Source organism: Camelus dromedarius, chromosome 36 (assembly GCF_036321535.1).
Source record: "Camelus dromedarius isolate mCamDro1 chromosome 36, mCamDro1.pat, whole genome shotgun sequence".
Lineage (NCBI taxonomy): Eukaryota > Metazoa > Chordata > Mammalia > Artiodactyla > Camelidae > Camelus > Camelus dromedarius.
This window is the reverse complement of record NC_087471.1, coordinates 8887207-8900977: the sequence shown is the minus strand read 5'-3', so window position 1 is coordinate 8900977 and position 13771 is coordinate 8887207. Positions and strand designations below refer to the sequence as shown.

Here is a 13771-nt window from a genome sequence, read left to right as displayed (position 1 = left end):
TGAGTTCTGGCCGCAAAGCACCTGAAGGTCTGAGCTAAGGAGTGTGGCTTCCCTCCGCTGTAGTCAGATGCTGTGTGGCCCCTAGGTTCTCACACAGGGGACAGACACTACAGAGATCCCAGTTTGGAACCTAGTGGTCAAGGGGTAGGGTAGTGACCCTGGCAGTCACTCCCTTGTATTATCTGAGTCAAGATTTTCTCCCCTGACTAGACTATTCTCCTTTGATATAGGAACCAAGCCTTGATTTTTGTAGTCCTGTAGCTTTTTTATTTATTCAAAGTGTGGTCCGGGCCCAGAAGCCCAGTATTACATGGGGTTTGCTAGAAACATAGAATCTCAGGCCCTTGGGTCTGAACCGACTCTCCTGGTGATTTCTATGCACAATTGAAGTTTGAGAAACGCTCTCCTCGAAAACTGCTTTGTGCCCAAAATTTCACTAAATATTTGTCGACTCAGATGTCATTGGGGAAAAAAAATGTTTCAATAGCAATTGGATTTAAAAAAAAATGTACGCTTCCGAATAGCCTAATGGATTGTACCCCTAAAATAAGCTGCAGGAGTCATATTTTTGTTCCATTCTCCAATCCCACAAAGCTTAGGAGGACTGTGTGCTGCGGGACCTTATTGGGGTGACAGGGAGGGGTCCACTGTGGGTGATTAGCTCGAGCCAAATCTTGTCTTGGTGACAGGCTGGAAGGAAACAGATGAAGGAGAAGGGGCCTTTCGGGAGGGGGTGGCCTCATGCTCCCCGTGGTCCTCGTCCCTAGAATGAATACTCGCACGTGAGTGTCCTGCGGAGGTTTGTGGAAGAGAAGATACAGCTGCTGGAGAGGAGCATCGACCAGTGCTTTGCCCACATAGAGCGGCCTCTGCAGGAGGGGGTCCGGGACGCCAGAACTGCCTACCGACGGCTCCTTGGGGCGTGCCTGGTGGTGAGTGATCTGCCTGATCCCCCGTCACTTTCTTCACTACCCCATTGCTTTTCAAATAGAATTTATTTAGTTATTTTTTAATGGAGGTACTGGGGGTTGCTCATCTACAATGTTACCTTATTTATTTACTTATTATTTTAAGATTTTGTCATGGGGGGAATTAGGCTTACTTATTTTTTAGTGGAGGGACTGGGGATTGAACCCAGGACCTCATACATGCTAGGCATGCGCTCTGCCACTGAGCTATACCCTCCCCCCTCCCCCATGGCTTCTGAAGGAAGTAAAGAGCTAGGAGAGGTTAGGACAGAGTTAACACCCCCCAGCTCTTCAGCAGTGACAGCATCTCTCCAGGCTGAGAACCACTGGCCCAGAGGAGGAGAGGGGCGGTCATTTCTGGAAGTTCTCCCATAACAGTGAAGGAACTTGCCCCTGGGAGCCCCAGCAAACCTTCCTCAACCAGCTGATGGTCTAGCGTAAAAGCCTAATGAGTAGAGAAGAGACAAAACACACAGCTGCATGGGAGTGAAGTGAGGGGAGGATGCTCCGGGAGCCCAGGGCGGGGGCGCCTGCCGACAGGTGTGACTGCCGCCCTCTTTGCATAGCTTCATCATGTTGTTCCCACTCTTCCTTGTGAGTCTTGGTAGTAGCGTTTGGCCAAGGGCAGTGCAATTCTGATCCTAGGACATTCTAGGCGATGCCCACTGACTCCGCTAACTTGTTTAATTATCCAGAGGAGTAAAGGGAACCAGGGTTTTCACCAGACTCTGAAAGCGGTTTGCCTGAAGAACGGAATCTATGCCTCCAGGACGCTCGCGAGAATAGATCTGAACGAAGCCATCACTCAGCCCATCTACGACCGGATTGATCCCGTTTTTGGAGGCATTTTCAGGTAAGGCATACTTCATCTTGCTCCTTTGTGAACAAACATGTGAAGAGCGTTGGGCCAGAGTCTTTAAGAATTTGTGCCCTGGATCAGGAAGCGCCAAGAGCAGCTTGCGACTTGATGAGGAAAACCTAGTCTTCGGTGAAACACAGCGACTCCTTGGTCCGGTTTGCTTAAAAATTTCCCACAGTAACCTGCAGCGCAGATGGAGATGCTGCTTTCAGACTAATATTATGATTCTCATTATTTTTCAAACATCTCCTACGAGCATCAGGGGATCAGTTTGCCTATGGATCTGAGCCCGGGACGGGATATTTTGTTTGGAGAGAGTGGAGTTAAGCAAACATACGGCTGTTGTAAACTTCCTCGAATGCGAAAAAGAAAAGTTGCTCGCGGTAACTCCTTTCCGCACTTGGCCCGCTCACGCATGGTGTGAGTTGGGGGGCGTGTACCTTCACAGTGCGCCCTCCTTCCTTTCTTCCGTGACCTCCCATGCTTTTCTCCATTAACAGAAACAGAATCTCTTAATCCCCAGCCGGTCCCCAGCCTCCCTCCTTCACCTCTGGCGTTTCACCTGATCCATCACCTGTCCCTGCTTGAACCTTTCTGCCTTTGCTTCATTCTCGCTCAGTGGCCCCTGCCCCCGCCCAGCCTTCATTTAAACTTGCTTGGGATCCTGTCATTCCACCTACGCCCGCTCACCCTGTTTGTGTGTCTGTAGGGTAAACTCCAGATTCCTTAGAATGGCCATCAAGACATCCCACCTGCCCCCAGCCAGCCTTTCCCATCTCTCCCCACCAGTGTCAGCCCCTGGCTTTAACCAGCCTGGAGGGTAGCAGAGAGCAGCTGAGGTGGACCAGAAACGGTGCTAAGCACTTTGCACACATTAGGTCATCACCGCTTCCTAACAACCCTCTGAAATGGCTTCTGTCTTTTTACAAGTGAACACATCGCCGTTCAGAGGAATCATGCAGCTTTCTCAGTGTCACCAGCTCATAGGCAGAGAGCTTGGATGTCAGGCCTCTGCCCTCTCCTCTAATAACCTGCTGCTTCGTACTCCTGGGATGTTCTGAAACTTCGCTTACCATGTTGTTCCCATGGGGACGATTTCTCTTTCTTTTCACTTCCCTAAATCTTACCCATCTCTTAAGGTGTACTTCAAGTCCCATCTTTTCAGTGGGAACACCTTGGGAACAGAAAGACTGAGTTTTAAGGTTAAACAGGTCAGTGTTCAAAGCCTGGCTCTGTGACTTACTAGCTCTGTGACCTTGAATACATCAGCAGTCATCTCTGAACCTTGGTTTTCTCATCTATAAAATGGGCATCATTGTACTGACTTCACAGGTTTTTATGTGAAGGGCACAGCACTGTGCCTGGCACATTACAGGGATTTTATAACTGTTAGATCTTGTACCCCTTCTCTTAAAAATGAATAAAAGGATACCAGCTAGGTTCCTCTTTGTTTTAACCCCACAATAACCACCGCTGTCTCGACGTTTTACATTGCTTTCCTCAGTAGGTCTGGGAAGCCCACTGATGGTTTAGCTCTGATGCCTCATATAGATGCCTTTAAGCACTCTCTGCAGGAGAAAATGACAGAAATTGGGATAAGAAATGGCTGGAAATATGATAGCTACAAGAGGAGTTTCCTGATCCAGGAGGTAAGATGCTTATAAAGTGGAGAGGGCGGTAGGGTCGGGCAGTGGCTTTCTTCCCACCAGGAGTTTGGAGGTAGCCTGTCTCTTGCGGCTTGTTCTGCTGAAGGGCCCAGGGTCTGGATGTGTCTCTGAGCAGGCGCTGTGAGGTACGGAATGCAGTGGGATGGAGGCGAGGGCAGCAGTCCTAAGTCTGCTGTGGACGTAGCAAACTTCGTGCCACCGAGAAGCAACCAGCAGTAAATGCTGAGCTTGTCAAGCAGGCTCTGTTCCCAGGAAGAATCTTCAAAGAACCCTTTGATGTATAAAAATGCGCATCCACTTGTAACATTTTCACCAACCTCTTTCTCATTTTTGCCAGTATCATGAAGTATTAGCCACAGCAGTGGCAAACATTTAGAGAAGTGTCATTTTTTTGCAGGTCATGTTTCAGGTCTGAGTACTGAACACTCTCACCCATCACTCATTTTTTCCTAGGCTGCCTTAGTCTGCTTGGGTTGCTGTAATGAAATACCACAAACTAGACAGCTTAAGAACAACAGAAATTTATTTCTCACTGTTCTGGGGGCTGGAAATACAAGATGAAGGCACAGGCAGATTTGGGGTCTAGTTGGGCCGACTTCCTGGCTCCCAGAGGGCCGTCCTTTTGCTGTGTGCCTACCTAGCAGAGGGGAAAGGAGCTCTCTAGGGCTCCTCTTCTGTAAGGGGAACAATCCCAGCACAGGTCTGTCTCCTCAAGACCTCATCACCTCCCAAAGGGCACACCTCCTAATGCCATCACACTGGGGCTTAAGATTTCAACATATGAATTTGGGGGGACACAGCTATTCAGTCCACAGCACAGGCTCAGCCCACTTGACACAATAACACGAGAGAAGCAGCCTGTGCCTCCCACCGCCCCCCTAAGGATGCTCTGGTCTAGCACCTTGCATGTGCCCGTGTTCAACTCAGCTGATCGTTAACAAGATGCTGAGGTGCCAGGCACTGTGGGAAGCCCTTTGGGATACAAGGCTGCTTAAGACAAAGTTCCTGCCTATGAGAAGCTCACAGCCTAGTTGTGGAGATGACACAGCCAACCAATGTCAATGAGGCAAAAGAAACGGTGGCCACAGATGGAAACCCCCGACCTGCTCTGTTGAAGGAGTTGTCACCAGTGGCCTTTTGTTAATGTGGATTCTCAGATCAGTGCCATCCTGGGCGGCCTGGAGGGACACATCCTGAGAAAGAGGAGGAGGATCTATGAGTCTCTCACCACCTCTGTTCAGAGCGACCTGAAGCCCTGTTACGAAGGTGGGGGCCCCGGAAGGCGACATTTCTGCTTCCTCTGGGATCTGTCAGCTCCTTTGGCGTCCTTGTCTGCTGCTCCCTGCCCCGCCAAGTGCTTGTCCTAAGTCCCCGTAACACTCTTGGTCTGCAAATGAAAACCAAGTAATTGCGAGGATGTGGGGAGAGAGAAGTCACAAACCATTTTTAATCTGCGTGTTTCTGGTTCCTTCAGGTCATCCTTTATCTAGACACCTTGCTTGTCCTCTCCAGTCTGTGTCCCTGCCAATTAAACTATAAAATCCATGATCCAATCCTCATACTTAAGTATTTGTAAACTCATTTTCCAGCTCTTTCTTGTTTAGGTGGTTCCATTGGTTTTTCATTTTGGTTTTTTCCTGGGGCGGGCAGGGGAGTTTGGAATTTTAGAAGCATCTGCTTAATATACTCCTTAGATTTTCTAAGTGAAAATGATCTCAATATTGAGTTAGTTTTTTGGATCACGTTATTCTGTTTCCACTGTGTAGAAAACGGTGCCACATGTATGAGTACATTTAAGTGTGTGTATGTAGGTATGTATATGTGTGTGTGTGTGTGTGTGTGTGTGTGTGTGTGTGTATGTGTGTGTATAGTTTGTTTGCTTGTCTTTCTTTCTGATGCTGAAGATTTCTAAGCAGGTCCTTGTTGTGGTATGACCGTGGCTCTCATTTTTGCCAGAGGCAGCTCAGATCACTGGCAAAAAAGCATGTGAAAGAATGAAAGACGTCATCAGAAGAGGGGTGGACCGGCAGGTGGCCGAGGGCATGTTCGAAAGGGCTCAGCAAAGGATGCAGCACCAGTTCCAGCAGCTGAAGGTATTCTGCCGCCAGGGTTTGCATTCCATCCCAAAGAGGCTCCTGGGGGAGCACGGGGAGCAGGTACAGAAGATGGAAGAAGTAGCTGTCGGTTCGGCACCAGGGGTACAGCCCTTGTGAGTCGTGAGAAGCAAGCAGGGAGATGCCGAGGCAGATGGGACCCTGAGAAATGTCCTGGTGACTCTGGTCAGCTACCCTTGGGCAGCCCCCATCCCTGCAGACTTTGGTGGGGGTGTTGGGTGGGATCCCTTTATAAGATTCCTCTCCGTTGGGCCGTGCTGTCCTAACCCAATGCCCTGCTCTGTCATGTAGAACGGGATCACGGAGAAGGTGAAGGGCAGCATCGCCACCATGCTGACACTGGCCTCGTCCCAGGGGGACGGGCTCTACAAGGAGCTTGCAGGTAAACCCATGTGACCTCTGTGGGAGGGGCAGTGGCACAGGCCCTCCCCCCCACCGCGTGGCTGCTCTTTGCTGGGTGTAAAGAAATTAAGTTAGGAAGAGCGTCTAGAGCAAGGGATGGAGATGATGACAACAGTTACGACTGCCCCTGCCCCCATCCCTGCCTGGCTCCTTGGCTGAGCACCCGACCGAGACCATCACTGGGATGTCATCTGAATGCAGAACGTGGGCTGAAAACCTGAGATGCCAAAATGGAGCAAATGCACTTAGAACGATGCCTGCTGGGAGGAGAGGGGTCAGAGAAGGAGAGGGGTGCCCGGAGGGGACCTGGGGGAGCTTTGGGGTGGGGTGTGCTTTGTAACTCCTTCCACTGAGCACCTGTGAGGCCTTCGTAAAGACCCAGTGATTTCCCAGACCTTTTTAATGAGTAGGTTTGTGTTTATTCTGAGGGTGCCCCTTATGCTGAGATAAGCCTTAAGGTAAGAGTAGGAATGCCCAGTTTGACCAGGTTATTTATAAAACACATCCATTGGACTGATCTCCAAGCTCCATTCCCAATCTCAATTCCCAACCTCACATTCTGGGACCAGTGACCAGGTCAGAACAGGATACTCAGGGAGACTGTTTTCTGGGGACATTTCTGAGAAGGACCCTGACTCCCGCTCTTCCATAGATGTCAAAAGCGAATACAAGGAGATGGAGAAGCTGCACCGAAGCCTGCGGGAGGTTGCTGAGAATGCAGTGCTGCGGAGGGGCATGCAGGACTTCCTTCTGAGGATGTCCCCCAGCAAGGCTCCCCCACCAAGCAGATTTAATTCTTAGGGTCGAGCACCAAAGGGATGGGATACAAACCTGGAGACAAATAATCAGATTTACTTCTGTTTTTAAAAACCTAATAAAGAGCATCTCCCAACTCTATTGGGACTTTATAGACAAGGCAGGGTGAGCCATGTGAATGAGAGGGATGGGGCAGGGCCAGGGGGGTTGCGTAAAAGCAGAGGAAATGACAAGGTAGGAGAAGGGGAGATGGGGACCAAAGAGAAATGTCCCCCCAGGGTATTTCCTTAGAGCTCCATCGGTCCAGCACGTTTTGACCAAGTTTCTCTGGTTAAAACTCTATTCTCAAGGTTAATTTTAGAGCAATCTTCAGCGGGTGATGGGGGGGTGGGCAGGACTTGCATAGGTTTCTCAGAGATCAGAGCTGAGCAGAGGGGAAGGGAAAAGGGTTTCATTCATCCCACAGATATGAAAAGGGGAAGGAACACCTGCCCCCCTCCAGGCAACTGGCTGAAAGGGTGCTACTTTCCCCCTTCTTTTACCTACAACTTTATCTCTAGTTCTCAAGTCTTCATTTAAAATTCTCTCTGTTCGGGTAACTGGTGTGGCTTATGGTCCTGAGTGACACTGGCTGATTTGGAGGGTAACTGGGGCAAGGATGGACAGGGTAGGAGAGGTGTGCTAGCTAGGGGACCCGGCCACCATGGGTAGATGGGAAGAACCCACCAGTAGGCCAGCACCAGCTCCAAGACACTTTAGGCCCCTCAGCCAGTTGCCTTAGGATCCAGCACCACTCATCAGAGGGCCAACAAAAGCTTTGGGACACCCCAGATGCTGCAGCCAGCTGTGTCAGGAACAGGCCCCTCCACCAGCAGACTGACCCTAGATCCAGGACCCCTGCTCCACAACCACTTACCCTGGAACTTAGCTCTGCCCATCGGTGGGCCAGCACTAGCCCTGGGATGCCCCTGTGCTCTGAAGCTAGTTACCTCGTGACCCAGCCCTGCACACCAGTGGCTGGCAGCCTCTGCACTGAACTGGACTGGTGGCTGGTCATGCCTACCACACCATCCATGGTAGTCAACACACCACAATAGAAGGACCCCCAGAGCACACATTGGGTACCCCTAGCTCTTATAGCTCTGGTAACCAGAGGGGAGAGGGATTCTGGGATGCACAGGATATCTCCTACAAAAGAACACTTCTCCAAGGCTGGGACACCTAACCAACTTACCAAATCTATAGAAATAAAAACAGAAAATTAGGCAAAATGAGGCCACAGAGAAATATGTTCCAAATGAACAGATAAAAGCCTAGAAGAAGTACTAGGTAAAGTGGAGATAAGGAATCTATCCAATAAAGGTTCAAGGTAATGGTCACAGGGATGCCTGAAGAACGTGGGAGAAGAATGGATGAACCGTGAAAAGTTAGAAGTTTTTAACAAAGAGTTAGAATTGAGAGTTGGAGTTAGGACTTCTGAAGTGAGTTCATAAAAGGCCACGAGCCTCTGCTTGGTTCTCCTGGAATGCTTGTTCTCAAGATGATCCCTCTCAGATCCCAGCCATCACTCTGTGAGAGACCCAAACCACGTAGGCAGTTCCAGATGAGTCGAGCCTAGCAGACTGAGTCCAGTCCATGTCATTGCAGCCCAAGTACTAGGCAAGGGATAAAGAAACCATCTCAGATGTGGCTCCTCCAGCCGCAGCCACTTTAATCTTTAGCTCTTTGAGTCACCTCTGGCCATTTGAGTGCCCAACAGACCCCAGACATCACTGTCTGGCCTTCCACATTCCTCACCCATGGACTCCACGAACCTGCTAAAACTGTTTTTGTTTCATGCCACGAGGACTTGGGATGGTTTGTTACACAGCAATAGTAGCTGATAAACACCATAAAACTCCCCAGGGTCTCAGGAACTGGCAGCACCAGATACCTCTTGAACTGGGTTGATGGTAGAGCATAAAACTGGATAATTTTGAGAATGTAAATATTAACCATTTCAACTCCTAGGTGGGCTCTCTGACTCCATATTCCAGGGCAACTGCTCCTTCCCCTCCCCAACGGAAGACCATAGGCTGGTCTCTGAAGGGTTTCTAGACTGAGCATCAAGCCTGGTTATGTCATACTGATGGCATAACTGAAAACAAATCCAGTGCACAGCAGGTGCTGAGGCCTACTTGCCAGCCCTCTTTCCCCTTCAGCTACCAGAACATTGGTTGCCAGTCTTAGACTCCCCAAAGAGAAGGCTGAAGATGATGAAACAATAAGAAAAAAATCTTACAAACATTGGGGGTTCCCTTGTAAAACAGCTCATGAGATCACCCCACAGTGAAACCCTTAGTTGACTCGCCCATGTCCACAGATCTTTCAGATAGCTTTTTCAGTCCTCCACTCTTAAACATGAGAGACAACCAAGACTTTAGAGAAAAGTCTTTCACGTAAAAGATAAAGACCAAAACAAACAATATAAACAGCTTAGAGGAAACAGGGAGAAGAAAATATTTCTTAGAACTATTATTAAATCTTTAGGGAGATATGTGATGATATTGCATCAATGAGAAAACAAAGTGCTATGATAAAAATGTATCACAGAGTAAGAAACCCCTGGAGACTAAAAAATAGGCTAGCAGAAATGTTTTAAAAATTAAAAAGAACATTTGAAAGATAAATTCAAGGAAATGTTCCCAAAAGTAGGACAAAAAAAAAAAAAATGAGAATGTGAAGCTAGGAGAGAAAAGGTGGGAAAGTTAGAGAATGTGTTCAGGAAGCCCAACATGTGAGTAAGACGAGTTTTGAAAGAGAAAAGAGAGAGGGGAAGGGGGGAAAGAAATTGTGAAGGAAATAATTTAAGAAAATTTCCCAGAGATAAAGAACCTGAGATTTCAGATTGAAAAGTCTCATTTAGTGTCTAGAATAATGGGTAAAAACTGACCCACATCAACACTCATCTTTGTAAAATTTCAAAACGTGGGGGGTTCGAGAAAGTTTCAAATGCTTCCTAAGAGGAAAGAAAGAAGGTCATGGGTAAAAGTCAGGAATAGAAATGATTTTGAACTTCATAATATCAGAAGCCAGAGGACCATGGTAGAATGTCTTCAAAATTTGGAGAAGAAAAATTCTCAACTTAGAATTTCATACCCAGATGAACTATCATTCAACGGTGAGAGTAAAAATGAAGCTCTTTTCAGACATGCAAGGTCTCCATAAAAGTATCCCACCATAAATGTGCTCCACCAAATGAGGAAGAAAGAGACAGGACAGCAAGAAAGCAGAGGCCCCGCCCTAAGACAGAAAGAACGAAAAGCTCTAGGATTAAGGTGGAGGAAAACCTCTGTATACTAGCCACGAACTAGGTGTAGAGAGCAATTGGTCCACATGACGCAAATTGGAAAATTTGGGGGAATATCTACAGAAATATAAATTAGTAGACTATCTGATGTATTTGACTATGTCTAGAAGAGATAGATGCCAGTGATGTGGGGGTGGGTGGAGACTGGAGACGAATTCGTGATTGATAAATAGAAAACGACTGAATCAGAAAAATAAGATAATTATTAACTCCAGGGAAAGTAAAATGTTGTAGAAGAAAAGATACTGCCTGGCTTGGCTGTAAATAGCATTTACATAGTCATAATAAAGTAAACTGAAAAATGGCCTAAACGAAGGTAGGATACAGCTGTACCAGGAGGGGAAGAAATGTGTGTGAGGTGGGAGATGGAGGAAAGGCAGAGAATTCTTTTCTCCCTAATGGGAATGGATAATGCATCCAACAAATAAACAAAAATCAAAAAACAGCAGCATAACAGTGTCATTTAGAAATGTGGAAATAACTAAAAAGTCACAGTTTAAAGGCTGAAAATGGTTGCCTATAGGAATTAAGACACGGGTGTGAGAGTTTAGGGAGCTGCTGCATTCCTAATAAGCTTGTAGAAATATTTGATTCTTTTAAAAAGCATATTAAAATCATGCATATCTTTGATAAACATAACATCTAAATTAAAGAAAGAAAACCTTCATTTTGCCTAGCCAGGCTATGCGTCCAATGCTTCAGGAAGGGGGAGAGAGAAAGGAAAATATTCTCTCACTTTGTATTCTGTCTGATTCCTTCACTCTTTCCCTCCCTCTTCCTCTCTCTCCCTTTCTTTTTCCATGTATTTGCTTGTTTTACTCTCTTTTGTCTCCATCATTCTTTCTCAATTTCTCTTCATCTTTTCCCCTTTTTCTCCTTTTCTCTCTTTCTGGCATGACACGCGGCCAAAATATCTTCATTATTATTACTTATTATATTTGTTGAATATAATGTTTCCTGTTCTTAGTTCTTAATATTCAAAGCATGCATGGAATGTCCTTCCTTTCCCCCAACCAAAGCAATCTCAGAAGCAAAATCAAGTTTAAGTTACTCTTTAATAAGGTGGAGAAAATTTCCATGCAAAGGCGCTCTTAGACTTGGGGAGAGATCAGAGATCACTGGGTCCGACCGGCCTCCTGGTGGAGGAAACCCCTCTGTGGTGCTTCCGTCCGGGACAGATGACCCAGGCTCTGATTAAACGGTATGAATTTTCAGTCATCAGCCAGGGATCCCCGGATCCAGCTTCTGTATGTTGAATGGCAGTCTGCCTTTCTCTGTCTCTAGAATAGTTTAAATAAAAACCAACAGTGCTTCCCATGACAGCTCATCATATGTCTGCAAACAGAAATCATGTCTGCTGAGTGCTTTCTGCTCGGGGCTAAACGCTGCTCTTCCCTGTGGATTTCTGGACTCTTCTCCACCCTATCACCGCCAAGGGCACCATCTAAGCTGTGACTTACTCTTTCAGTCAGAGGCACCTGGAACGGAACATACTTCACCAGGTATGAGCTCATGGATGCAAACTACAGGAGCTGTCACCTCCATTTTTCTGTTCATCATGCTTCTATTAATGCAGCCTAAGTCTTGAAATAGCTGAATAGCCGTTTCTCTCAACGCTTCCTGACTTACATCAACCTCAAACTCACTTAAAATCTTAGGTTTTTTTAAAATTCTGTGTTCCTGAGAAGCCTAGTAGCCCATATCCTGGATGTAAACAGCTGAGTTTTTCCAACACTGCTGTCTGTTTTACATTTATCTCACTAAATCCCTTCTTCAGAGTTTTGACCCAAATTTTCATCCTGTTTTGGGAAGTTTCTTATGATTCACATGAATGAATATGTTTGGCTCCCAATTACAAATTGCTCACATTAAAATGACTTCATCACCCAATTCCCCAACAAACTTTACATCATCTCAGCTCCAAGGCAGATCTCCTTAGAGCCCCTCACTGTAGGACCCATTTTGGGTACCCTGGGCTACTGAGTTTGACAATAGGAGGAGGTCCGGGCAAGTGCTGCTCTTGGGTTTCTGGTCGGTGCACATGATGGGGAGGGGGCTCATTGCCTTTACTTCTGGACCTCTGGACCAGTGTCAGAAGACTTGCGCTGTCTCATGCAATCCATCACCCCCACACCTTCTGGGAAATGAATGAAAATGAGCGGGGCGCAAGGAGACCAGGCAGATGGTTGGGTGGATTCCATGTTGGATGCAGAGCAGGGAATTCCACGAGGCGGAGGCCCTTGCCCCCTCTGTCTCGGACTCAGCGCCAGCTGTCAGCAGCTGGACACTAGAGAAAGAACCACATCACAATTAATACTCCGTCTGTCAGGGGCTGTCAACTCTGCAAAATAATAACAATGGCTAACATTTGGGACAGGCTTTCTGTTTATAACATCCCCCTCCCTCGCAGTTACCCTTGAGAGGGGAAGGCCGGGAGAAGTAACCCAGTGTGACAGATAAGGAAAGCCAGATTTAAAGAGGTTCTGTGACTCGCCCAGACCCACAGGGCTTGGGAGGGTGGAGCTGGGAGGCAAGGCTGGGTGTCCTGCCTTGGAATCCAGCCTTCCCTCTACGAGGCACCTCTGAGGTTTACGGGCAGGTCACCGATGAGTAAGTGTTGATCTACCCCCTGCTCTGGGCTGATCGCTGGGCTGGATGCTGCAACGGGCGGGGACCTACAGAATACAGCACGTGAACTCTGACCTCCGTGAGCTCAGAGCAACCTACTGCACTTTGTTCAGGCACCTGAGTGGGTGGGGCGGCCCCTGAGCACAAGAGCCACCGAGAGAAGAGGAGGCCCTGGTGGGTGGAGGAGGAGGCTCCAGGCAAGGGGCAGGGCCTGGGCTGGTCCTGCAGGGTGAGCTGTGTTGGAAGGTCTGGGGAGTCGGTGGTGGCGGGCACGCAGTAGGGGTGGGGTGGGGAGGGGTGAGAAGGGACTGGCCGAAGTGGGGTCAAGGTGGAAGAAAACAAGCTGAAGAGGATGAGCTGGTGGCAGCAGGCAGCCACTGGCTGGGAGCAAGGAAGTGGAACTCATGCTTTGGGCATCCAGCTCACAGACACTTAAGGGGCTGTCCTGAAGGCTGGGGAGGCAATGACAAGTGGCACACGGCCCCTCCCTCAGGAAGGTGACAGATGGGACTGTCTTATCGTCCTCACAGAATGAATGTCTCCTTCCCACACCCTGGTAGCATGAGACATCTTCTACTGTTTGGCAGTCAGAGGGATGAGCCTCTCAATTTTCTAAAGTTTGTTTTTGTTTAAATTATAAACAAAGTCTTTTTACTACCTCAGTTGAGCGTTTCCTGCAGTGTGTGCTGTGGAACACGAGCCCTTTTCTCTACGTGCAGTTAAAAATGCAGAAGCCTTAATTCTCCATCCCCGTCTTGAAGAGGTGCCATGTGCAATAGCATCTTAAAGGCTCTGATAAGTCCTGCAATGAAGGGACACTTTTGCTTTGACCAGAGAACCCTTTTTCAAGGGGATCCTCGGAACATCTCTTGAAACTAGTGGGCTCACAGTCACTGTCATATCCCATCTGATTCTCACAAGGGCCCTGTGATAAGGGGTTATCATCTTTATGTCCAATGAGGACACTGAGATGAAGAACTTTAGTGCTTTGCCCAAGGACTTGCAAGTAGGAATGCTCAGATTACGGT

At 47.8% G+C, this 13771-nt stretch overlaps 1 protein-coding gene across 3 annotated transcripts in view; it reads left to right on the top strand.

Annotated features, from left to right (window-relative positions):
* NUGGC (nuclear GTPase, germinal center associated) overlaps positions 1-6925 on the top strand; it is a 42565-nt gene extending 35640 nt beyond the window's left edge. Inside the window, exons 13-19 of one of the 3 annotated variants that reach the window (XM_010995434.3) lie at positions 768-932; positions 1664-1821; positions 3335-3476; positions 4652-4760; positions 5451-5587; positions 5900-5990; positions 6663-6925. In XM_010995434.3, the coding sequence (XP_010993736.1) occupies positions 768-932; positions 1664-1821; positions 3335-3476; positions 4652-4760; positions 5451-5587; positions 5900-5990; positions 6663-6811 (951 nt within the window). In that variant the 3' untranslated portion in view covers positions 6812-6925. Of the gene's footprint in view, positions 1-767; positions 933-1663; positions 1822-3331; positions 3477-4651; positions 4761-5450; positions 5588-5899; positions 5991-6662 lie in introns of those variants that run through there. The other 2 variants (XM_010995427.3, XR_004133493.2) reach the window with 2 other exon arrangements.
* The last annotated feature ends 6846 nt before the right edge of the window (positions 6926-13771 follow it).